Source organism: Myotis lucifugus, unplaced genomic scaffold (assembly GCF_000147115.1).
Source record: "Myotis lucifugus unplaced genomic scaffold, Myoluc2.0 scaffold_49, whole genome shotgun sequence".
Classification (NCBI taxonomy): domain Eukaryota; kingdom Metazoa; phylum Chordata; class Mammalia; order Chiroptera; family Vespertilionidae; genus Myotis; species Myotis lucifugus.
Window position 1 is genome coordinate 6,621,623 of NW_005871097.1, and position 26,875 is coordinate 6,648,497.

Sequence of the window (26,875 nt, forward strand, 5' to 3'; positions counted from 1 at the left end):
AGTGCCATCTCTACCATTGATTCTTAGGGAGAGTGGAAGAGAGAGGGAGAGAGAGAGAAACATCGATGTGAGAGAAACACATCGATGGGTTGCCTCCTGCACGAGCCCCGACCAGGGCCCGGGCCGGGGAGGAGCCTGCAACCCAGGTACCTGCCCTCGACCGGAATTGAACCCGGGACCCTTTTTTCTGCAGGCCGACGCTCTATCCACTGAGCCACACAGGCTAGGACAGAGATTTCACGTTTTTTAGGTTTGTTGTGAGTTGGGTTTACACGCTCCTGGTGTATCAGGCGAAGCGCGAAATCCCTCATTTCTGTACCTGTGGTTTCCTTAATCTTGGGGAGTCGATGACATCCATCTCTCAAAGTCCCAAACAGGGGTTCAGCATTAATGGCTGTGTGCAGGGCAGGCACTGTCATCCGGGGACACACCCCTTCCGGCTGAGGGTGTGATTCCTTAAAGGGGGCTCCGTGCTGGGCAGCCCGGGGGCTCTCTCTTCGGAGGCCGTAAGGCCCGCCTTTGCCCGCGGAGCGCAGAAGCGGGGCCTCCCGGGGGGTGGGGCAGGGGCTGCCGCTGCTGCCCGTGCCGCAGCCCGCGTCCACCGAAGAGCCTTGAGAGCTCTGGAGAGAAAAATGGCCCTCCCTCTGCAGCGATGACATCCGCTTGGCCAAGTGGTAGTCACAGAGATGGGCCACGCTCTCCTCCCGCGCCGGCCAGCTGGGAGGGACGGTCACAGGTCGACGGGTCGGCATCCCCTGGGTGGTCTAAGTCTTTGGCTGAAGGGACACAGGTCGCGTCAGTTAAGAAGTGGTCCCGCTGGCCCAGTCCTGAAACCTCAGGGGCCTTCCCCACGCGGGAGCCCCTTTCCTTCCTTCCCTTCGGCCCTCCCCGTGGCCCCAGACCCAGGAAGCGCGTGGAAAAGATCCCCGTGGCTGCTTCCAGGCCACCTTTGTCAGCCGCCCCGCCCTCCGTGGGCCACGTACCATCGCTGGCTGTTCTTGCGGAAGGCAGTTCTCTCCAGGTTAAAAAGCGCCCAGGTGCGGCCCGTCCCTGGAAGACACGGTCCCAAATTTACCTTTGGCGTCCTCCTCGGCCTCGGCGGACTTGGCCCCCGGCTGCTTCTTCCCTGGCGCGTTCCCACTCGCGGGCGCTTTCCCCTCCCCGTCGGCCAGCTTGCTTTTCCTCTTGCTGGTGCAGGAATACGCCAGCGAGCCCAGGTGCAGTTTGTTGAAATAGTCCGTGACCGACTTGGTCTCCATCGTCTCGGGCTCCATCTCCATGTGGTCTGAGTGCAGGATCTGCTTGGAAGGCACGACTTTGGACGGCCCGTCGGTCACGGTCACGGGCACGGGCCGGGCGGCCAGGGCGTGGGAGGCCTTGGGGGGCAAGGCCGCGGCCGGGGCCTTGGAGGCGGAGAACTCGGTCTGCTCCTCGGCGAGGGGGTGGTAGCCTTCGGGCGTGGCCAGGAACATGCGGGACAGGGTCTCGGACTGCTTCTGCGCCGTGGCCAGCTCAGAGCTCTCCGTCATTTCGGAAGAGTTAGTCTCATTGCCCGAGTCTGAGGAAGACTCGGGGCTATAAGCCCTCAAGATGGCTACACCTGCATGCCGTGAGAAACAAGAGGCGATTAATGGCTGCAAAGAGGCACCGGGGACGCGGGCGAGAATGGCATCATTGTGATCAGAACGGAACAGAACCAAACCAAGCGAGCGTTTCCCTTTTCGGGGAGGACTCTGAGTTTATTGCACAGATGTTCCAGAAATGGGGGGGCAGGGGGGGCGGGGAACATGCCACATATATTTTATTTTTATTTTTTTAAAAAAGGAAAAGAAACCACATACACAAAAAAGCCATGATGGGATGCCCGCACATGTATGAAATGGGACATGCGTGAGATGGACAACAGCACACACGGGGCTCCGAGGGCAGATGGCTGGATGGGATGAGTGATGAGGAGCTTATCAGTGAATGAACGTAACGATCGTGAAAGAACCTGAATTGTTACTGGTCTGCTGTTCCTCTGACACGGACAGAGCTCCCAGAGCTCCCAGCGGGGAGACGGCGGGCTTAGGCAGTCCCTTGTCGCACGTCCCCTCGGCGCTGGTGGGCACCGCGTCGATGAGGGACACGGGGATCTCGTCGTTTTGCAGGCCGCCGCCCGGCTCCTTGCCGTCGAGGAAGGAGGCCGCCTGGCTCTGAGAGTCCTCCTCGTCCGAACTATCTCGAAAGCCAGGCGGGGGCGCGGCGATGGCCATGTTCAAGGACCGCAGCAGGAAGTCGTCCTCGTTGTCATCCCCTTCTGGAGGCGGCAGGGACGTGAGGTCAATGATGTCGTCGCTTGAGCCAGACAGGTTGAGGAGGGCGGGCTGGTTCATCTCGCCCACCATGAGGTCCTCCTCACAGCTCACCTCGTCCTCGTCCTCCGCATCGTCGGTGTTTTCCGCGTAGCAAATGTCATGGAGAAGGGGCTCCTCGATGCCCGGGGCGGCCTCGAAGCTCTTCACGTCGCCGATGTTCGCGTACACGGAGTTTTCCCCAAACGGGATGTTCTCCGCGTCGGGGGCGAGGTCCAGGTTCTTCATGTCGTTGGCACTTCTCATGTACAGATTCGCCTGCTTCTCCAGCAGCTCCGGATTCTCGTCCAAGAGTCTGTCGTAGCTGAGAGCTGGGGGGCTGCTCCCCTCGTCCATGGCGAGATCTCCAAAAATGAAGGACACTTTGGCTCCTCTCGGAGACTCCTGTGCTTTCTTGAGAGTTTCTGGGCCTGAGAAGGTCAACAGAGACCGCGGAGCGAGGCTTCTGTAGTCGGCCTCACACGGAGCGTCTCCCGGCTGCGCCAGCTGAGGGTTGAGTTCATCGGGATTATAGGTGTTGGCGATGTACACGTGCCGGTGGTCTTTTGGACACGAGGTGCCATCCGTAATCTCCACCGTCTTCTGTTTGGAATCTATATATGTTATCTGGGCTTCTTGCTCCCCTTCGCCAATAAAGGTGGTCATTTGGGGTATACAGTTCCAATCAGGGCCAAGGATGTTAAGCTTTCCTTTATTTTCAGTTCCTAAGGAGAAAGAATCATGCAAAGACACATTACAGTGCTGTCTGCTTTCTGGGGGCCTCGTCTCTGCTTTGCTGTTGTTTTTTAAAATATCTTTTTAGCCGAAGCCGGTTTGGCTCAGTGGATAGAGCGTCGGCCTGCGGACTGAAAGGTCCTGGGTTCGATTCTGGTCAAGGGCATGTACCTGGGTTGCAGACACATCCCCAGTAGGAGATGTGCAGGAGGCGGCTGATCGATGTTTCTCTCTCATCGATGTTTCTAACTCTCTATCTCTCTCCCTTCCTCTCTGTAAAAAATCAATAAAATATATTTAAAAAAAATAAAAAAATAAAATAAAATATCTTTTTATTGATTTCAGTGAGGAAGGGAGAGGGAGAGAGAGAGGTATAAACATCGATGGGAGAGAATCATTGATTGGCTGCCTCCTGCACATTCCCGACTGGGGATCAAGTCTGCAACCCGGGCATGTGCCCCGACCGGGAATCGAACCTCCTGGTTCATAGGTCGATGCTCAACCACTGAGCCATGCTGGCTGGGCTGTTTCTTAATTGAATGGCTTGTTACATCACTTTTATACAAACAGGATTACTGAGCTTTCCAAATATGGCAGTGGTCGATTTAGGCCTCAGGTGTAAGGATTTCTTGGTTAGGAGAACTGACCTTAACAGAATTGGTATTGCATAAATTATCATTGCTATTTGATAAAATATACCAATACCATCTGAGAGTAGGGAACTATAGCTTCATTCCATCTGGCTCTTAATTCTATTATTAAAAGACCTCACGTCCATCTGTGAAGGTGAATAGAAAACATGCCTTTTCAGATCCTTAAAGGTGGCAGGCCACTAGGCTGTTATTCCAGAACATGGATTGCCCTTTACTTTGTAAAGCGAGATCTAACGTTACCCACTTTGTAGAGGAAGATGGGGCCTTTTTCCTCATTGAGTTAAGAGAAAGTCAAGAATCCACATACTTCTACCATGTATCTTAGTAGATATTGTAATGATCATGAAAAATAAAATATATCAATAAAATATAATGTAATAATAAATATTGGAATGATAGTACGAAAACCTCTCTTCAGCTCTTTTATATCCTAGTGGCTCTTTATATATCCATATGAATGTTAGTATCCATGCCTGTACGCACATGCGCATATGGTGCCGAAGGTGGAGCACACAGAGGTAATGTACTTCTCTCTGCTATTTCCAAGCACAGTTAATACTTTGACTCATTTCAATTTTTATTTGTGTCATGAGAACTTTCTGAAGACTTGTTTGATGGCCTGCGTGAATTAAAACAGCAAAATCCTAATTTAAAAACTATTGTTTTGTTTGCCCTTCAAGGGTCTTTCTTTTTAAAAAATTTTTTTTATTGATTTCAGAGAGGAAAAGAAAGAGAGAGATAGAAACATCAATGATGAGAGAGAATCATTGATCGGCTGCCTCCTGCAAACCCCACATTGGAGATCAAGTCCGCAACCCAGGCATGTGCCCTGACCAGGAATCGAATCATGACCTCCTGGTTCATAGATTGACGCTCAACCACTGAGCCACGCCAGCTGGGATTCAAGGGTCTTTCTATAGGGATTTTGCGGTGGAGATTTTGTTCCTATGTTTAACAAGATGGGCCAGTGTGTTACTATCAATACTGCTTTGTGGATTGTTTCATGAATGACAACCTACATTATGACTGGCTGTGTGTGTGTATATGTGCGCGTGCACACACACACACACATGCACAGGTGTATCAGGGGTATGGATTATCAGGGGGAGCGAAAGTGGTTCAGCAAAGTTGTGATGGCTTTAAGCCAGAGTCCAGCCAACTTTTTCTGTAAGGGGAGGGCCGGATCGTAAATACTTTAGGTTTTTCGGACCAACTGCTCAGCTAAACAACGACTCAACCCTGTTGTAACATGAAAGCAGCAGGGATCATTCATAAACAAATGGATGTAGTGGGCTGAACGGTGGCCCCAAAACGTATGTCCATTCTGTGAATGTGACCTTATTTGGAAAAAGAGTCTTTGTAGATGTAATTATATTAAGGATCGAGAGATGAGATCATCCTCAACTATTGTAAGGGCACTAAATCCAATGGCAAGTGTCCTCATGAGAGGAAAGCAGAGGGAGATGTGGACCCCAGAGAGACGAGGGGAGGGCCATGTGATGTGACGACAGAGGCAGATATCGGAGCTACACAGCCACAAGGAATGCCGACACCCATGAGAAGTGGGAAGAGGCGAGAGAAGTTTCTCCCCTAGAGCCCTTGGAGGGAGCGTGGCCCTGCCAACAGCTGGATTTTGAACCTCTAGCTGCCAAAACTGTGAGAGATTAGTTTCTCTTATGTTACACCCGAAAAGTTTGACCTACTCTGTTACAGAGCCCTAAGAAACTAATCCAATGTGCATGGCTGAGTTCCAATAAAACTTTATTTACAAGAACAAGATTTGGCACATGAGCCATAGCTTGTCAACCCCTGAATTAAACCAACAAGAAAACTAAACAGGTCAGCAGGCTAAAAGCAAGGCAATTGGAGTATGCCATTTCTCTCCCTTGTCCTCCCCCCGTCTCTCTCTCTCTCTCTCTCTCTCTCTCTCTCTCTCTCTCTCTCTCTCTTTCTCTCATGCTCTCTGCCTCTCAATTTCTCTCTCTCTCTCAGAATGGAGAGAGATACTTGCAACACGTGCCCTCACCCTCATTCTCACTGTAGAACTGGGAGAAATTACTGAAAGGTTGAAATTCCACTCTTTCCCCGTGGTGCTAATACTTTCTGGAACTAAGTTTTTGCCTTTTGAAATTTCATTAAACATTACATTGTGAGTCACTAGAAAGTGGGCAGAACCCAGGCCCTTACGACTGTAACCAGTCTTAGAGTGGTCTGTCTGCTCTTCTTCGTGCACCTGCAAAAGGTTATATTTTCAAGATAAACTTTAAGATTTGAAAAGACAAAGCCCAAAACTGGTTTTCAAATGTTAAAGGATCGTGTTAAGTTGCTGAACTGCTCTTCGGAATTTCAAAGGTCGGCGTTAAATGGCTCTAAATCTCCTAGTCAGTGGAAACACGTGGTCAGAAAAATGTTCCCCACCAAACCCAACAATGCTCACCACCGCCGTTTCGTTCCCTCCCTATTTATTTCTAATCGTCTGTGTCTCTCGGGGTCTTTCCTTGTCTTATGTCTGTCTTCCATTCCTTCCTGTGTTTTTGTCACTTTCATTCTGAACTTTTTCCATCTCTGTTTTTTTTCCCCACTGCCAATTATTAGTAGAGGCACTGAGCATCGTTTTAGGGATGGTACATAAGATTTCTTTTTTCTAGTTCTTACCTTGAAAGCTAGGTTTTAAATCCCAATTCTACAAATGAAAAAACCCAAATTATCACATGATCTCACTCATGTGGAATCCAATGAACAAACTAAACTGATGAAGAAAATAGATCCAGAGACATGGAAGCATGGAACAGGCTGTCAGATCTCAGAGGGAAGGTGGGGGAGGGTGGGTGGCTGGTAAGAGATCAACCAAAGACCTTGCATGCATATATGCATGGCCCATGGACACAGTCGATAGGGTGGTGAAGGCCTGGGGTGGGGGTGGGGGGGGCATAAGGGGTTAATAGGGAGAAAGGGACAGATGTATACGTTCAACAATAAAGATTAAAAATAAATAAATAAAAATTTAAAAACACACAGGCATTTCAAGGTGGGGCTGGAGTAAATCTAGTCTCAAGTCCAAGTTGCTTTGGGCATGCCTTGTCCATCTCTTTCTCGCCCTCTGGTTCCCCTGATCCTGTGACTGGCGTGGCTGCCATCTAACCAGCCATCATCACATACTGCATGCGAGTCTGTCTGTGTGTGTGTGTACACACCACAAGACATTTCTGGAGGAATCCTTTATGGTTCCTGCTGTGTAAACGCAAGAGAATTTTCCTCCTCTTCTTCCTCCTTGCCCTCAGAAACACCGAAGATGGAATTTGTTCTTAAGAATTTCCCTGTCTTCCACAGAAACCCTGTTACGGAACCCAATCAGACTATTACGAAATGCAATGAGCTATTGTTCACGGGTCAGGAGATTTGGCTCGAAGAGTTGTGTCTGTCCATCAGCCACACTTACTGAGCGTCCCCTGGAGACGGAGGAAATGTCAAACACTGAAGCAAACAGTTTCCAAGCAAACGGAAACCACCCCCCCCCCCTCGGAGAAACTGCCAATGTCACGGTTGCAGCCCTCCTTGTCCTCACTCCGGGTTTATTTCACCCTGTCAAGTGGCAGGAGTGAAGTATTTGATATGCTGGTGATCTCCAAGCTCCCAATACAGAGCTAAAGCCCCAAATCCAAGTCCTGGGCGATACCCAAGTCACCCTGTTGGGAGAGATCCCAGATCCTGGAGGTAAGTCGGATGCCTGAGGAGGGTCCCAGGCCTAGAGCACCTCAAGGAGGGATAAGGCCCACAGTGGGGGCTCCCCCTTCCTACGGGGCATCCTATTGTTAGTTCTCTGCATGTTGACTCCTAGGAGAGGGAGACATTAAAACCCAGCCATACAGACTGATGCTCACTCCCATGACAGTAATCAAATCCCTGCTTGTGGAGCACATACCCCCGCATTTCCGAGTGACATGTAAAATGTGATGCTGAAATCAACATTGTCAGAGAAAAAAATTAGGCCATATAAGATGGACTTGAAGGCTCTTGTGTTAAATCTGGACATTAGATTTTTATGCATATGATTTTCACTTTTCCAGAAAGATCCTGCCTGGCCACTGTGGCTCAGTGGTTGAGCGTCGACCCAGGAACCAAGAGGTCACCGGTTCGATTCCCGATCAGGGCACGTGCCCGGGTTGCAGGCTCGATCCCCAGTGGAGATGTGTGCAGGAGGCACCTGATCGATGATGTTCTTCTCTCATCGATGTTTCTCTCTCTCTCCCCCTCTCCCCTCCTCTCTGTAAAAATCAATAAAGACATATATCCTATATAATAAAAGGGTAATATGCAAATCGACCAAACGGCAGAACAACCAGTTGCTATGATGCGCACTGACCACCAGGGGGCAGACGCTCAATGCAGGAGCGCCCCTCAGCCAGAAGCCGGGCTGATGGCTGGCGAGTGCAGCGGCGGTGGTGAGAGCCTCTCCCGCCTCTGTGGCAGCGCTAAGGCTGTCCGACTGGTAGCTTAGGCCCGCTCCCCGTCAGTCGGACATCCCCCAAGGGCTCCCGGACTGCGAATGTCATGCACCGGGCCTCTAGTATACGTATAAAAAAAAATATCCTTATTGTTTTGGTCAAATGGGTGGGAAGGGGAGTCACTGCTTCGTGAGTTTAGGGAGAGAATACCTGTTTCCTGGGTCCCGGCATTTTTCTTGTTGGCCATGTTAAAGATGGACCTCCTGGAATCCACAAGTAGCCGGTAGTATCCAGCTGTTAAGCAGGCCAAGTTCATGGCGTCTGATGATTCCATCAGCAGCGTGATGGGCTACACAAAAGAGAACGACTTGGTTAAAGCCATCTCTCCTGGCTCTCTTCCCTCCGGTGACAACGACTGCATTTGTGCATAGGAAAGGTAAACAATAAAAGTTATTGAGCAACCACTTCATCGGAAAAACAGAAATGTGGGGAAAAGGTCAGGCATAACACAGAGAGCCTTACTGAGAAACATGTAGGTGGCATCATTTTAAAACCTAGACATTTTGAATCTTTTCCAAGTCCAGAAAGAAAACAACATTGGTTTTGTTCCCAAACAGTTAACATTTTTAAAAAGTGATAGTTAAGGAGTTTGTTAGCAGATCTGAACCCATAATCTGAAAAATCATAGGAAGTGAAGTTTGGGTTCATGATGAAAATTAGTGTTGAAGGGAAGTAAAAATGAAGTGGAAATTACTGCTAAGACAGAACAAAAAGTGTCAAATAGATCCAGAAAGAGGCTGCTTCTAAAAGAAACTGTCAATTAACAGGAGGTCAAAGGAGAGATGAGAAAAGGCCTTGCTAAAAAATAAAACTTTCTGGAACCAGTGAGGTTCTTATTTCCTGGTACATGGATCTTTGGGTCGCGAACAATGAAAATAAATCCTGCATATCATATATTTACATTACGATTTATAACAGTAGCAACGAAAATAATTTTATGGTTGGGGGTCACCACAACATGAGGAACTGTATTAAAGGGTCGCGGCATTAGGAAGGTTGAGAACCACTGGAATATAGGGAAGGAAATGTTCAATTTAAGCAACTATTCTCATTGAGTTAGGAAGGGTAGAGGGGCTGGCGTGCTCTTGCTGAGAGACAAAGCAAGAGGGAAATAAGAGAACAAAAAAGCAGACACCCAGGTAGACACAGAAATAGTGAGATGATAGGCCTCTTGCTTTCGCTCCCACTGGTGGAATCTAACTTCCCACCCAAAGCCGCTCTACTAGTTACTGAACTGCCTTTTCCTCCCATTTCAATTGAGGTCTCCTCTCAAGGCACCCCACAATTATTTATAGGGGCAGGAAACCATGGATGGGGTCTTGCCAGCCACTTCTGTTTGGGACAGATTATGCCTAGTTAGCAGGTCTGTGATGACTGCATCCAATTCATCCTTTTCCCATGATGAGCTATTGTTTTCAGCATCTTTGATCATAGACCAGGCAGGCATTCCAAGTCTACTCTTGTACATTGAAGACAAAGAAAGTCCCTGGGTTTAGCCCATGAAATCCCATGGACCATGGCCAACATGGCGGAGCTGCACATTCTCTCTCTTGTTTTAAAAAAATATATTTTATTGATTTTTCACAGAGAGGAAGAGAGAGGAATAGCAAGTTAGAAACATCGATGAGAGAGAAACATCGATCAGCTGCCTCCTGCACACCCCCTACTGGGGATGTGCCCGCAACCAAGGTACATGCCCTTGACCGGAATCAAACCTGGGACCCTTGAGTCTGCAGGCTGACGCTCTATCCACTGAGCCAAACCAGTCAGGGCTCGAGGTCATCTCTTCCTCTGCAGAGCACTGATGCTGTCCACCCTGCTGTGTAGAAACCCTGTCCCATATTCTCAGTTCCTCTTAATCCGCTCTGCCCATGCCACTGTGGTGGGAGTGGGTCCCCCCTGCCTGTTCTCAGAGCACTTCTGGTTGACAGTGTTTGCTTTGTGGAGTCACTGCCTCTCTTCTGGTCAGTGCCTCTTCTCTACACAAACACTGGATACATCAACAATGCCCCAATCCAACAACTCATCTATTACTGGGACAAGAAGGTGGGGCCAGGGGGCCTTGATCACTTCCTAACAACCTCTGTTTGGGGAGTACAGCTTTACCCCTTGAGGATGATCTCAGATTGTTGTTTTAAATGGAATGGCCATGACATTCATAGGAATCAGGACCCATTGCTCTAGTACAAAAAGACAGACTGACTAAAATGCTCAGCTTTTCCAAAAGCATAAACACAGGGGACCAGATCTAACGCAAGGGAGTGGGAGTTCTAATCAGAGTTGGGGAAAATCTCCCTGTCTATACAAGACTCATACATTCTAAAAAGTTAGAAGCGAAAAATCTCTCCCACTCTCTCTGACTCATGCATTCCGGAGCTGAAAGGACCTTAGAAATGAACTTGCTTGCTCTCTTACATAGACTAGAAGAAACTGAGCCGAGGGAAGAAGAGCGACTTGTCCCTGTGAGTTGGGTGGATTTTTTTTCTTTGATGCTCTGGACACATGGACATTCTACATGCTTTGTAAGTAGCAGCAGCGTAGCACAAATGGGCTGCTCCAGTCAAGGCCATGTGCCAACATCTGGCCGACCTACCTTCACGTCCAGCACATGGAGCTCCACCCTCACCAAGCTCTCCTCTTCGGTAAACATCTCGATCCTATTCACATGGCTGAAGTCAGCTAAGAGAGCCACCAGGTTGGTTTTGGTGTTTATGACATGGCTTATGCCATATCGGGGCCCCACCAGGAGGGTCACTTCTGAGCGCTTTTCTGCCTGCTGAGAAAGGGACATTGACAAAATATAAAAATACTAGACTTCTAAGACCCGAGAGAATGTTTATAAAACTGCATTTTCTTTTTTAATAGATTTTTACGGATTTCAGAGAGGAAGGGAGAGGGAGAAAGACACAGAAACATTAATGATGAGAGAGAATCATTGATCAGCTGCCTCTTACACGCCCCACACTGGGGATGGAGCCCGCAACCCGGGCCTGTGCCCTGACTGGGAATCGAACCCTGATCTCCTGGTTCATAGGTTGATGCTCAACCCCTGAGCCACGCTGGCTGGGCAAAACTCCATTTTCTTTAGAAAGCATTTCTAGGTTTTATTGTACTAAGTCACCCAATTAGAAGAACCAGATATATGACTGCATTGAGGCTCTGATAAATTAAGAATAATGTAGAGAGTCAATGTTGCCATAGCATGTACATTCATAATCATGAGAGGTTTTTAGAAATGAGAAATTTTTTTTTATGTGAAAGCAACTTTTGGCCCAATGACTGAAAGGAGGGCCATGGTCAGAATACATCACTTCTGGGTCTTCCCATTCCTTTCCCCAGGGCACGCTGCGGTGCCGTGTCTGGTTTAACATTTCTTCCCACAGTTCAGACTGTGGTGCAGTGAATTAGAAACAAAGGCTGGCAAGTATTCACAGCTGACTTGTTTCTGTCATCAAGAGCAGCTCATTCAAGACAGCCCCTGCAGTGACATTTCCAGGCCTCCATGACTTTCCAGAAAAAGCAAAACAAAAAACAAAACAAAAAAAAGAAAGAAAAGAAAAAAGAAAGAACTTACCACTAGTGTTGCCTTGAACACACGGCCCCCATACAGACGAAGGTCACTGAGGAACTTGAGATAATGGACCTTGGCTTGCAGGGCAGAGAGCTGTGGGGAGAGAAGAGACATCAGGTGTGAACTCCATTGGGTGTGACTCCATTCCTGCCGGAGACCAGCTGAAAACCAGGGCAAATGAGATGACCGCCAACGGGCGCATGTGACAAGGACTTGTCATGGAAAATGAAATAAAATCGCTCTGTATTTGGCTTCCTGATGAAGGGCGGCGGCAGGACATTTGGATTAAATTTGTTTTATTTTGGGGAAACGTAGGGGGGACTCATAAGTACAGGGGCGCTGGGCCAGGGCACTCAACAAAGTGAGAACAAGCCCCGGTCGGTTTGGCTCAGTGGACAGAGCATCGACCTGTGGACTAAAGGGTCCCAGGTTCGATTCCAGTCAAGGGCACATGCCCAGGTTGCGGGCTTGATCCCCAGTGGGGAGTGTGCAGGAGGCAGCCAATCCATGATTCTGTCTCATCACTGATGTTTCTATCTCTCTCTCCCTCTTCCTTCCTCTAGGAAATTAATTAAAAAATATTTTTTTTTAAAAAGTGAGAACAAGATGATAAAATTTTCCACTGAAACATCTACTCATAAGGAGGTTTCAAAAGGCGAGTGATGTCTCCAACTGCAATCAGGGACAAAGGCAGCTGTACATTCTCCCACCAATAGGAGACCTGCCTGTATGCCGTTTGTGGGAGAGGTTTTGAATACACACCTGCCATCTATCTAAAGCCTTTAAACAGGCTCTACACGCCCAGGTCAAGTTTCTCACAGTCTTTGCAAGTTTTTAGGGGAAAATGAACTTCCTAAGCATTGTGGGAGTGTTGGAACTTGCTCTCTAAGTCCCTGTTTCATTCATTCGACTCCGGGAATCTATTGAGGCTCATGACTGATTCACAAATGAAATTTTATCCAGATGAAATTTATCTTCAGAAAGACTTAAATATGTAGATTCCCATGTCATAAAAAAGTACTTGATTTAAAAAAACAGTCCATGGTTCATACTGAACGTGCCAGGAATGTTTGTTGGGGGCGAGATTTCCAACAAGCGTAGACCCTCAGTAGCAGTGACTGTTTTCAATCGGAGGTAACTTGCCAACTCATTGGTTAAGTCACCTAAGCGCACTACCCTTTATGTAACTGGCATTCAGGACTGTTCATCCATCCTATTTCTTTTAAAAACCCCAAGCAATTTGCAAATCAATTCGAAAGCAAACCACTCACTCTTGGCTAGAAGGAATGACCTTTATAGACAGATCAATCTTAGAGCAGGCATCCAAATGAGAAAACCAGTGGGCCAGGCTTGAAAAAAAAAAAAAACCTATCAAGTTAGTAAAAAAAAATTAGCTTTGGGCAAATCAGAACTGAAATTTTAAAAATTTTTATCTGTGATGTCCTGCTACATTTCTATGAGCTGAATGGTTCCAGGAACCGGAAGTAAGTTGAAGGGGCGATAAGTATGTTGAATCGGATTATTTGTTTAAAAAAGGCATGGGGTGGGGGGAGAAAGGGGTTCTAATATGAGGTGACAGGAGAAGATGTGACTTTGGGTGGTGGGCACATGATGCTCTATACAGATTTTGTAACTTAGTAATCCACACATGAAACCTGTATATTCGTGTTGACTAACGTCACCCCAATATAATTTAATAAAAACAAGTGGCAACATGGTATAAAGAAAATGAGTACAATGGTCCCCCCCTTATCTGTAAGACATATATTTCAAAGCCCCCAGTGGATGCCTGAAACCTTAGATAGAACTGAACCCTATATATACCATGTTCTTTCCTATACATACATATCTACACTGAGTGGCCAGATTATTATGACCACCCCATCAGTACAATGAAGTGAAGTGAATTAGTTATGCAAATAATATAATAATAATAAAACCTTGAGAGTATTTGCTTAGGAAGTTTTCAATATTCAGTATTTTTGGAAGTGTCAATGAAGTACTGATGGGGTGGTCATCATAATCTGGCCACTCAGTGTATGATAAAGTGTAATTTATAAAGTAGGCACACTGAGAGATTAACAGCAATAACTAATAACAAAATTGAACAATTATAAAAAAATTAAAATAAAATAAAGTCACAGGGCGGGGAGGGAATAGCAATAAGCAAGTAAAAATGACGCAAGATCAGATCCTAAGACCAAAGAATTGCCCATATAAACAGTGATTTGTATTGGCATCTCCTGAGTTCCTATGGCCAATGTCAACAGGAATATGCCCTTGGGTTGGTAGGCTTCTTCCAGTTTCAAGGCCTTTCTCTCCCCGGTTCCTGACACCCTGCGCTTTGTATTACCTATAAACACAGCTCTTTATTCTGACCAATAGTATATTCTTAAATATCCTTTGTGTTTCTCCTACTTGATAATAAAAAGGATTGTAACTCGAACGATGGTGAACACAGAAATCATTTCATCATCCTTCCAAAAGTAAGGTCTCATTCACTGGTTGTCAGCCTGGGGTGAGTTTGTGCCCCAGGACACATGTCCGGTGGCATCTTTGTTTGTCACAGTTGAGGGGGTGGGTGCTACTGGCCTCTCGCGGGTAGAGGCCAGGGATGCTGCGAAACATCCCACAGTGCGCAGGACAGCCACAGCCCCAACAAAGAATAATCTGGTCCCCAAGGTCAGTGGTACTGATGTAGGGACCCCTGGTTTAGTTAACGTGGCATCCGGCCTGCAGGGACCCGCGCTGGCTGCTGCACCCTTGAGCTAGTCTGAGTGGAAAGCAAGAGCATATGGAAATGTACAATTTTCTTGCAAGTCTAGCCTCTAACCCAGGGGTTCTCAACCTGTGGGTCGCGACCCCTTTGGCGGTAGAAAGACCCTTTCACAGGGGTCGCCTAAGACCATCCTGCAGATCAGACATTTACATGACGATTCCAAACAGTAGCAACATGACAGTTATGAAGTAGCAACGAAAATAATTTTATGGTTGGGGGTCACCACAACATGAGGAACTGTATTTAAAGGGCCAGAAGGTTGAGAACCACTGCTCTAACCAGAGGTCATGCCAGGTTCTCCTTCGGGCCCATGTGAACAACCATCTCCCCCCCACCCCCCAACCTCCCACCCCCATACAATACAAGCCTATAGCTTGGAAGAAAGAAATAGGTTTCCATAAAAATACTTATTTTTCATTAGTCTTAGGAACATGTTAATGGTTAAAACTAAAAAGGTTAGAATGTTTCTGCTTCTGAAAATATGGGGCTAAGTCTTTTATTCATGGGCTAATTTTAAACGTTTTTTAAACAATGCACGCAAGCCTCTCTCTTTAAAATCCATTTTCTATTAAGATGCAAATGTGATACCTTTTTGCCGGGTGGTACCAAGTTTTGATTTGCTTTGACAAGGTGTGAAAGTGCCTTCTTTATGTTCTTCTCTTTCATGCTCTGCAGCACAGCCGAGGGAAGGAACGTCTCTAATCCCCACTCTTTTCTGCAATAAAGAGCATTGCTTTCATTTCACATCCTTCTGATGGGGACTTAGCGAAGACAAGATGGCGCTCTGATGTTTGTTGGAACAAACGAAGTCTTGGCAAGGCAGGGAAAGGAGACGAGTCCCCAGTTCGGGAAGCAACTTCTAATTTACACTCAGGAAACACTATTTGATCTTTCGTACCCATGTTTGCATTTTTAAAAGAAACACATCGCTCACTCTCCCGAGAGAGAGCAAAGAGGCATTTGGGATTTATGGACACCACACAGTCTCCATCCAAACCACCCCCGAGGCTCTTCGAGTTCACACATATCTGAGCTGGTATTTCCGACACCAACGTCTCCCCATGCCTTTGTTTATTCTCGTTCTCACCTCTCCCTGTCCGCCCACATTCTGTCTCTCTTCTCCGAACGGACGCAACTCCTTCATCATGCCCTAACCATGCCTCCCTCCCCATCTCCCTCGTCCATGGCTGTTTCCCTGGAGACACGGCCAGTGCATGTCTACCGGACTCCTTCCATCAACATCTCTGGCTTGGGGCAGAAATGAAGAGGAATGACGTTGGTGTGGAGTCAGGGTGGGGTTCATGACCCTTAAGTTTGTCTGGTATGATGGGAAAGTACAAACATCTCATAGGTATGGATATATTAGGAAACAGACAAACAAATTGGACTGGGTTAATAGTTTTGTTTTTTTTTAACCAAGAAGCCATTTCCCTATGACTACAACCCTATTCTAAGGTTCCTTATTTTGAATTTTAGGAACTCTATCCTGGTTGATCATGTGCCCAACCAGTGTCTTCTAAATTATGTGGAGAACTTGAGAAGGTGCCGGCTATTTCTCCTGCTCTAGATCCTTTAAAGAAGGGTAGGAAGACATCCTCCTCCCACTTGACCATTAACCTTCATCTTCACCTGCTCAGATGGTGTTTTTCATAATCAGCATTTCCTCCCTCCTCCTTCTCCTCCTCAGCTTGTACTTATTATTTTTTTTAAAAAATATAATAATAATAAAAGGGCAATATGCTAATTAGACCAGAAAACCTTCTAGATGAAGCCAGGGCTGCTAGGGAAGCCCGGGTCCCGGGTGCAGAGGGAAGCTGATGCCAGCAGCTGGGGGAAGGAAGGCCTACTCTTGCACAGATTTCGTGCATCGGGCCTCTAGTATATATATATTTATTGATTTCAGAGAGGAAGGGAAAGAGAGATAGAAACATCAATGATGATAGGGAGTCATTGATTGGCTGCCTTCTGCACACTCCACACTGTGGGCGGGGGGTGGGGGGGATCGAGCCCATAACCCAGCCATGTGTCCTGAGCGGGAATCGAACCCTGAACTCCTACTTCATAGGTTGACACTCAACCACTGAGCCACACCAGCTGGGCTGTACTTATTATCTTTACCCATCATTTGGCAGTCCTTAGGGGCTACCTTATAATTCTACTTGTATTATTATTTTAAGTCATTACTTTTCATATCTTTATGTCTTGTCTTTATGATCAGATCACAGGTTGATGGATGATTAAGATTATAATTTATACTTTCTACTGTCCCAGCATGAATATCATATAAAATGCTCAATGAACATTTGTTGGGTGTATGAATAATTAATAAGAACATTATCTTGTAGATGCTACAAGATTCTCAGTCAAGTTAGTTATCTCTGGAAATTTTTGACTACCATGTTCAACCTGGGAAAATGTGGGTCCAGAGAGTATGGCCAGAAATACATTTCGGGTATCTGAAATTCATCTCAATTGGTGCAGGCCACCCTTTCAACTGGGAGCCATTTTCATCCACGCCCAACAACTTCAGAAAGGGGAGTGGGTGAGGGTCTGAATGTGTCCATCTGAATGCAAGACCTCTTTTGGAGCGACTCTCTCAGGCTACAGTTATAGCGCATTTGGTAAGAGAAAGAGAGAAAGCATCTGTGAAAAGGAGTGGCCGGGACTGGAAGACCCGAGGTTCTCATACTGCACACAACGATTTCTCCGTAGGTATTGAAGGAGAACTGAGTTGTAAGAACAGTGGCATTGGAGTCAGTAGAAGAAGGCTGTCTTCCTACCCTTCTTTTTTAAAAAAATGTATTTTTATTGATTTCAGAGAGGAAGGGAGAGGGAAGGAGAGATAGAAACATCAATGATGAGAGAGAATCATTGACTGGCTGCCTCCTGCATGCCCCCCACTGGGGATGGAGCCTGCAACCCGGGCATGTGCCCTGACCGGCAATCGAACCCTGACCTCTTGGTTCATAGGTCGATGCTCAACCACTGAGCCACGCCGGCTGGCTGTCTTCCTACCCTTCTTTAGAGGATCTAGAGCAGAAGAAATAGCCAGCACCTTCTCAAGTTTTTCCCCTAATTTAGAAGACACTGGTTGGGCACATGATCAACCAGGATAGATTCCCTAAAATTCAACACAAGCTCACAGGCCTGTGGAGAAGAAGCCACAGTGCCCCCTGGGGGTCACCCTGGCACTATGGGATTCAGAATGGCTTTTAGGCAGCCCCTGGGGCCAGAAGGTGGGATTGCAATGAGCCTGTATACTTGGAAGGCAGCTATGCTCACCATTATACCACCAACGCCGACTGAGCCTGTGTACTTGTTGGAGGAAGAGATGGAGGGGACATTAAGGCTTTTAGTGTCAGATGGAGGTGTAGCTTCAGCCCTGCCAAGAACTTTGAAATATGTGTGTTCCTTTGTCTTAGCATTAGAGCTGCCAGGATTAAGAAGGTATGGCTGCTTTAGGGCATGAATCACTCACCCATGGGGAGCATGCAAGCATGTCAAACTCGCGGCCAGCGGGCCGCATGCCTTGTTTATTAGCATGTCAAACATGCGGCCCGCCAGCAGCGAGTTTGACATGCTTGGACTGTCCAGACTGGGTGACGGAGGGGTCTCTTTTTCAAGGACGACCCTTAAACAGACTCATCCACTGAAGGCGACACAAACTGCCATTTCTAAGGAGAGGGGCTCTTCTCAGGTCAAAGCGGTGGCACACTGATGCTGTAAGTGGGTACTCGGCAAGACAGGCGAACATGGATCCATGAAGCAGAGCGTGGTCCTGTCGCATCCTTCCCTGCTCTGTCACAGTTCGTTACTGCAAACACCACCCTTCCCGACTGCGACTTAGGACATTGCTATTCGTGCCGCATTCTGACCGTCAAATAACCTCGCCTGTGCAGATCGCTCTCTAAACACAGGTGCTTCGAATGAGCACACAAACTATAGTGCAATGTGGACTCTTCCTGCCCGGGTTCGAATCCCACCCTCTCTAGCCTGGGCGACTGGGGCAAAATCACTTCACCCTTCTGTGCCTTGGTTTGCTCCTCTAGAAAATGGAGCCAACACCTTTCTTATCTCACAGGGATGTTGTGAGAATTAAGCAGCTTAACGCCAGAAAAGTGACGAGACCAAAGCTTGCTTGGAACCAAGTCTGTGTAGGAGTTTAGAAATGTGTTTCATTTTCAATCTGACCCTCATTTTAACCGCAATTCTCCAAATGTGGCTTATGTAAGAAATGGATCTCTTCCACCCAAAATGAACCTGCCAGTCGTATATTTCTCCCATGTTTAACCAATGGTCTGCCACAAGCAAGATCCAGTTTGGAAATAGACATAGGTCAAACATGCACTTGGCCGTTAAGGGGGGGCAGCAACTTCGTCTCTGAAACGACTCCCAGGAAACACTTACTCGATGTATTTGAGAGAGATTTTCTGCGTTTGCTTGGTGGTAACGGTTGCGATGTACATTTGCAAGGCCGCCAGCCGCAGGGCTATGTCGTATTTCAGCTCCGGCCCAAATCGCTCCTGTACGACATCATTACAACTCTGCAGAGAGACCAGCAGGGGGCGCAGCTCGTCAAAGAATGGGCCCAGGCACTGCCTGGTTGGAACAGGTGACCACATCCCCCCTCACTTCAGAGGCAAGGAGGCTAAATGTGGAAACATCTCCCCCGCGCTGCTTGCAACGAGTCAATATTGAATCGCGCTCACAAACAGACAGACCACGCAAAATATTTACCATCCATCGACAAGCGAGCTGCTATTTCAATATTTAGCTTTTTGTAGAAAGAATTAGGAATTCAGGTATGGAATTTCCAAACACAGGTGCTGCAAGTGAACGCACGAAGCCCTGCGGGCATGGTGGTGTCTGGAGTTAGGCTGCTGGGCTGGGGATCCGGGCTTCCAATCCTGTCCTTCCGCCTCACCGGGGCATGACACTGGGAAAGGGCCTGGTTGTGCGCCTCAGTTTCCCCTTCTGTAAACTGGGGTTGATACTGCTCCCTGTTCACAGGGTTGTTGTGAGGGCGACATGAGTCAGCATGTAAAGCCCGGGCAACTCTCTCTGGTAAAGTGAAAGCGCTCATACGTGCTAACAGCTGTCACCGCCACCTTCCTCTTTGTCATCATCTAGAGCAGCTTCGGGAGGCGGCATGAGCCAGGCGATGAGGGGCGGCGGCGTCCTGGCTTGGCCCGGGACCACCTGTGCGTGTAACTTGGACCTGTTTGCTTTCTCCCGCAGCCTCAGTGTGCTCCTCTGTGACATGGGCATTCACACCAACCACCTCCTGTAGTGGTGGCGGCTCAGACGGGATGCAAAGAAAGTGCTTTATCACAGCGCACCGTGCATTCGGGAAAGGGGAGCTAGTCAAACCTTCAGTTCAGCCCTAGCCGGTTTGGCTCAGTGGATAGAGCGTCGGCCCGCAGACTGAAGGGTCCTGGGTTTGATTCCGGTCAAGGGCACGTACGTTGGTTGCAGGCTCCCTCCCTGGCCCTAGTCAGGGTGTGCAGAAGGCAACCAAACCAATCAATGTGTCTCTCTCACATCGATGTTTCTCTCTATCTCTCCCCCCCCTTCCACTCTCTCTAAAAATCAATGGAAAAGTATGCTCAGTTCACGCCAGTGGTGACACTGACGGTCATTCCACGGCTCTCGACCCCAGTTTGCTCAGCTGTAACAGGGAGCCATGTAGCTCACAGGGTTTGCGGGAGCGTCACCTTGAAGAGCGGCTGAGGGAGTTGTAAAGCGCAACATCCTACATCAGGGGAGCGCCTGGCCCGCGGGCCGCACAAGGCCTGTGAAATCATGTGGTCTGGCCCTGCCGAGGCGTGAGGGGCGAGTTCATTCAATGTCTGGCCAACTAGAGCAGGCTCATTTTCAAGCTGATGATTTTGTAGGGCCCGAGAATGATGTTATCAATATCCCAATGGCCCTGGGCAGAGAAAAGGTTCCCCACCCCTGTCCTATATGACAAGCGACCGCTGTTAGGGCGACATCCTCCTCCCTCATCAGGAGCGAAGGACCAACCCAACCGCATGTCCCTGGCAGCTTGGCCTAACCTCCATTCTGCACGTGTGTGTCCTTGTTTTTGTTCTGGGAAACGAGGCTTGGGGCTAGACAATCTGTAGCAGACACCTGCGTTAGCGTTTGTTTGCCTCCTTTCCAAACCTACCGATTTCACTAAACCGGAACATGTGTGTCGCCCCCCCCCCCCCGTGTGGTTCCTTACAGTGTTTACCTTCACATCCTCGTCCGTGTGCACTAGCGCCAGCAATGCACCTCCCACCCACGTGCTCTGGGTGTGTGCCCCTCCCCCCCTTCACCAAGAGTGACGTCATTCCCTCCCCTTGCCTCCCTACCATTTGCTCCCCGTTAAGATCTGACACCATCAGGGGTGCAGGGGAAGTGGGTCTGACTCGAGGCGGGCATGTCATGTGAGAGCATTTGGTTCTGCTAGTCTTGGGGTGACCAGTTCTTTCCAAGCGCCCAGCGCTGTCCATAACGGAGCAGCACGGGCCTGGGGGCCCAGAGCGGGTCATTTTATAGTCCCATCGGGACGAGGGGGAGGGAGCCCCCCAGCGCAGGGCCAGGCCGTAACAGGCACACGACTCAGCTTTGTGATGCATCACTTTTCCCCACGGCTGCTATTGCTTAATGGCCTGGAAACAGGGTTTTAGCATCGGATTCAGAGACAAGAGCTCCAGGTTCGAGCCTAGGCCTGACAACTATTCATCAAATAACCTTGGACGTGACATTTCATCTCTCTTACGTCTCGGTTTTCTTATATGAAAAATGGGCTAAAACAGCTATGTCAAGGTTGCTGCTATACTTGTAAGGATGTTTCATCAAATGTCATGTGCCTTACAAAGGTGAGTCATCACTCTTGCTTCTAAGAGTTGTGACTGGAACTGTGCTTCCCATCCCTATTATACTGTGTGTCTCCTGTATTTGAAAGGGACTTCTGGGTGAATGTCTTATCAAGGTGATTAGCCACTTAATTACATTATACATAATGTGATTACATCTAATTCGTTCCGACTGCTCCTGGAGAATTCATGTGAAGTCTGACTTACATATTTGGGTACTAATCATGCTTTTATGACCCTCAACTCCTTTCCTTAAAATACAGTTACACAAGCAAATGGTGGGCATTCTTCCTAATAGAGACTCCAGTTTGTCCTACAGGAAGTTCATTTCCAATGAACAGCTAGATGTTTAAAAGGAGCCAGATCCCGCTAGTGTTGAAAAACACATCGTAGCCTCAGGTACTACCTTGTTTACTAACTGGCGAAACGATCTTTTTCTTAATGGATAGGGGACAGCTACATGTGAGCGTGGCTCATTACACTTATGAATGAGAACAGTCTGGATTGTTAAGATTTACGCTACTATAGATGCTGAAATCTCGGCCATACCTCAGGTCCCATCAATGACCAGGAGATTAATAGATATTATCATCATCGAAACCTGTTTTCATTGCCACGGTCCATAGTCAATGGCTACTGTCTTCATTAGGGGCCCGCTAGGCTGAGTTCATTTTTGTCTCTCTCTCTCTCTTTTTTTAATAAATATATTTTTATTGATTTCGGGGGGAAGGGAGAGGGAGAGATAGAAATATCAATGATGAGAGAGAATCACTGATTGGCTGCCTCCTGCATGACCCCACCGGGGATCGAGCCCACAACCTGGGCATGTGCCCTTGACCGGAATCGAACCCGGGACCCTTCAGTCCGCAGGCCGATGCTCTATCCACTGAGCCAAACCGGCTAAGGCCATTTTTGTCTTGGTAATGTGATATATATTGCTTCTGCTTACGCTTTTGTTTTCTAGGCTAATTTTATTGCATCTTTTTAGCACCTTCGAATCAACACGGGCCCACAGCACCATCTGCGGAGCCACTGGCCGCTGCGAGGCAGAAGCTATTTTAGACACACCGCACATGGTGCGCTGCGAGGCCTCTGGAAGCAGAGGGTCTGAGTCCAAGAAATTCTCATTTCCTGTTCTCAGTGCAAGTGAGAAAAGGTGATGATGGCAGCTTCATTTCAGTCTCTGTCACCTGCCCCACGTGGCTACCCATAGCCCCCACGGACTGCCCGTTGAAGGGGTCGCTAATCCACCACCCGTGCAACACCCAAGTTGGGAAGGTCTATTCCGGGGGCAAGATCCCTGGACAGGTTTCTTGTTCTCAGGACAATCCCGGGGTATAAAAGATGGGTCTTGCCCTAGCCGGTTTAGCTCAGGGGATAGAGCGTCGGCCTGCGGACTCAAGGGTCCCAGGTTCGATTCCGGTCAAGGGCATGTACCTTGGTTGCGGGCACATTCCCCGTAGGGGGTGTGGAGGAGGCAGCTGATCGATGTTTCTCTCTCATCGATGTTTCTAACTCTCTATTCCTCTCCCTTCCTCTCTGTAAAAAATCAATAAAATATATATATATTTTTAAAAAAAATAAATAAAAGATGGGTCTTCTGTTCATCCTCACCCCAGGATATTTTTTTAAATATATTTTATTGATTTTTACAGAGAAGAAGGGAGAGGGAGAGAGAGTTAGAAACATCAATGAGAGAGAAACATCGATCAGCTGCCTCCTGCACACTCCCTATTGGGGATGTGCCCGCAACCAAGATACATGCCCTTGGCCGGAATTGAACCTGGGACCCTTCAGCCCACAGGCTGTTGCTCTATCCACTGAGCCAAACCAGTTAGGGCCCGAGGATATTTTTTTACCATTGATTTTTAGGGAGAGTGGAAGGGTGGGGGAGAGACACAGAGAAAGAGAGAGGAACATCGATGTGAGAGAGACACATCGATTGGTTGCCTCCCACTCATGCCCTGACCGGGGCCAGGGATTGAGCTCGCAACCAAGATATGTGCCCTTGACTGGAATCGAACCCGGGACCCTTCAGTCTGCAGGCCCACGCTCTAACCGCTGAGAAAACCGGCGGGGGCAGATGTGTCTTTTGAATAAGATGTGTCTTTCTCCGTGGAGTGCATTCCATTTGGACAAACACACCTTCTGCAGAGCCATGCTTAGCAGTGCTCCTGGCCTACTCCAGTGGGCTCCCCTCCCCAGGACAACTGCAACCACGTTGTTTCACACACTCAATGGGATTTTGATGTTTAAAACGGAAGCCGAGCAAAAGGGCTTTACAGCATCATGATGTTGCCCTGACCGGTTTGGCTCAGTGGACAGAGCGTTGGCCTGCGGACTGAAGGGTCCCAGGTTCAATTCTGGTCAAGGGCATGTACCTTGGTTGTGGGCACATCCCCAGTAGGAGGTGTGCAGGAGGCAGCTGATCGATGTCTCTAACTCTCTGTCCCTCTCCCTTCCTCTCTGTAAAAAAATCAATAAAATATATTTTAAAGCACCATCGTGTTAACGGGATGAGTACAGAATTGGCGAGAACGGCAACCCAATGGATCACACTGCCTGGCCAGGCCCTGCCCGGCACCCGTAACTATCTCTTTGCAACTAACAAGCTAAAAAACATCGCGCCAGGTCTGGGCTGCCGAGGCAAAGCGCTGGTTGGTTCTCAGCAGGAATGGGGGGAAGACGCAGTAACAGACCAGCTGTTAATCAGGCAGTTTCATGCGGTGACACGCGGGTTCCCTGGCCTGTTGGAGAACAAGGGCCATTGTTGAGAGGTCCGGGTGACTAAAGTTCAACATTTAAAAAACCCAAGTCGCGCCCTGCCAGTGTGGCTCAGTGGTTGAGCGTTGACCTATGAACCAGGAGGTCAGGGTTCGATTCCCAGTCAGGGCACAGGCCCGGGCTGCAGGCTTGATCCCCAGTGTGGGGCGTGCAGGAGGCAGCCGATCCATGATTCACTATCATCATGGATGTTTCTCTCTCTCTCTCCCTCTCCCTTCCTCTCTGAAATCAATACAAATATATTTTTAAAAAATTAAAAAACAACAACCCAAGTCCTGACAGTTTCACTGTTTTGGGTCAAAACCGATGTAAAGTCCACTCACATTTCTTTACTTGATAAACGGGGTTTACTGACCCTGATCCTGGGGACTCCGGGTATCTCCCTGAGCATCAGTCCTCCTGCTAAGCTGTCAGGACCACACTTTCTTCCAAAGCCCACCGAAGTGGGGGGTGGGGGGAGATGGAACCAGTTCATTTATCCACAACATCCGCACGATACAGGCCCGCGTGCTCACGTACCTGCACGTAGAGATATTCAAAAGCAACCGGGTCCCTCCGTAACAGGTCGATCGGATCCTTCGGCACGAAGCTGATTCGGAAAAGACACCTCATCTTGTGGGAGCTGGGCCGCTGTGTCACCTGGAAGAGCAGAGAGGCTCAGTGGGGACTGCGAACCGGCCGAGGGCCTCAGGAGCAGAGGCAACTTTCCTGGGACATCGAGGGAAGGGGCGGCCAAGTTCTTTCAGTGTCTGTCACAGGTGCTCATTCCCCGGAAACACATCGAGCCTGGGACGTAGGTCCGGTGCCCCCCAAGAAGACCCTGAGAGGAGGGACTTGCTAAGGAACTGTCCCCAGGAGCAGCCAGCAAGGAGGCAGGGCAGGCAGGGGAGGATGGGGAGCCAGCCTATGGTCCCCAGGGGGGCTCAGCCACAGCCCGGCCCTTGGGGGGTAACCGGGCACGGGGCCTGGGACAGCACAGACTGGTCCCTGGCTTGGGGCTGTGCCAGGGGGACGTGCACTGCAGGTCGGACAGAATGCGCGCTAGGAGGCTGTGAGGGCGGTCGCGCCCCAAGAGAAGATGCTTCATGTTGTCATGGCAACCAGAGCCAGGGTGGGGGCGGGAAGACAGTTTGGGCCTCTGCACTGAATCTGGAGTCAAGTTTCCAAACGACTGCCGACTTCTGATGCCGTGACTTCGTTCAAATCAAATCGCTCCACGTTGCTTGGAATCCAACACAGTCCCTCAGGGTCAGGGACGCGGCTCATTCGGATTCGCTGTCCTTCCCTGCCAGCGCGGTATGTGCAACTACTACGTGCTGCTGCTGACCTCCTCTGGCAACAAAGGCGATCAGTGGGGGATAGTAGGTGCTTAGCACACAGGTGAATGAACAAAAAGACACTGGACTCCAAGAAAGAGGGGAAAAGCCCTTTCATGTCCCCGAAAGAGGCCAACACGACACACGTAAGGCCGGGCAGCCCCAGCCAGCACAGCTGTTCTGCCTGCAGTTTTATGCGCTCGTATGTACTCTCTATGCATGTGTATGCGGTTTCATGGACTTGTGACAACTTTTATGCGGGGAACAAATCTGGAAAAGCAAGAATGTTTGTGAACTGCCACTTAGAAATTCAAAATAAATACGGCAGTAGTTTTACTGAGCCTCATGGCACGTGTGTGTGTGTGTGTGTGTGTGTGTGTGTGCTTACAGTTTACATGTCGAGTAGAATTTTAACGGGACAACACACCCTGCTTTGAAAGGTGACCGGGCACCATGGCAGGTAGTGACACAGACCCGGCTTCATGGCTGCGGGCAGGGTTGAGACCGAGGGCCGTGGGCCGTCGTCCCTGCCGGGTGGTAAAGGAACACAGAAACGACAGCAGGAACCCAAGAGCCTCCAGTTCCCTCCTCAAGGAACTCTCCTACACGCGAGCAATGGCTTGAAATCCCTCATACAGACAAGCCAGGGTGTGGGGCTGGAGGTAGCAGCCAAGCAGCCGGCTCGCCTCCCCAGAGAACAGATGGGGCGGCATGGTGGCCACCAGGAACTGGGGCGCAGCGCTGGATCCCATGTTCACAGTGGGCAGGGCTGGGGCAGGGACTCGAGGCTCCCGAAAATAGTCTGCGGTACACACCCAGCACCTAAAGCCACGCATCCGATTGCGCCTGAACTTAAAGGACCTCAGAGGCCATTTCCTTTCATAGTTTCAGGAGGCCAATGATGAAAACAGGGGACCAGTCGTTCTAACGACAGAAAAGGGAATTGTCCAGAGCCGCGCTCTCAGCGAGTGGCTGCCGAGGCTGTGAATGACAAATCTGTTTCTCAGGTGAACTGACAGTCTATGGACAATGACAGAAAGGGAAACATCACCTGGAGGCATAAAATCCATTATTAACGCCAACGCTTCCCTAGTGCGGCTGCCCAGTGATGCCATGAACACATTGAAAGCATCTTCGGGCAGGAGGACGCTGGGCGGGAGGGGTAGTAGGGTGGGAGGGATCCTGGGGTGGGAGGGATGCTGGGGAGGGAGGGATGCTGGGGTGGGAGGGATGCTGGGGTGGGAGGGATGCTGGGATGGGAGGGATGCTGGGGTGGGAGGGATGCTGGGGAGGGAGGGATGCTGGGGAGGGAGGGATGCTGGGATGGGAGGGATAG

General features: G+C 48.9%; 1 protein-coding gene across 1 annotated transcript in view; it reads right to left on the reverse strand.

Annotated features, from left to right (window-relative positions):
• The window catches only part of FRMPD4 (FERM and PDZ domain containing 4), a 250,140-nt gene that overhangs the window by 53,818 nt on the left and 169,447 nt on the right, over positions 1–26,875 (reverse strand). Inside the window, 11 exon segments of the mRNA XM_023753743.1 lie at positions 320–713; positions 715–972; positions 974–1,033; positions 1,035–1,600; positions 1,994–3,058; positions 8,377–8,515; positions 10,820–11,002; positions 11,801–11,890; positions 15,165–15,291; positions 18,984–19,120; positions 24,743–24,862. Coding sequence (XP_023609511.1) covers positions 320–713; positions 715–972; positions 974–1,033; positions 1,035–1,600; positions 1,994–3,058; positions 8,377–8,515; positions 10,820–11,002; positions 11,801–11,890; positions 15,165–15,291; positions 18,984–19,120; positions 24,743–24,862 — 3,139 coding nt within the window.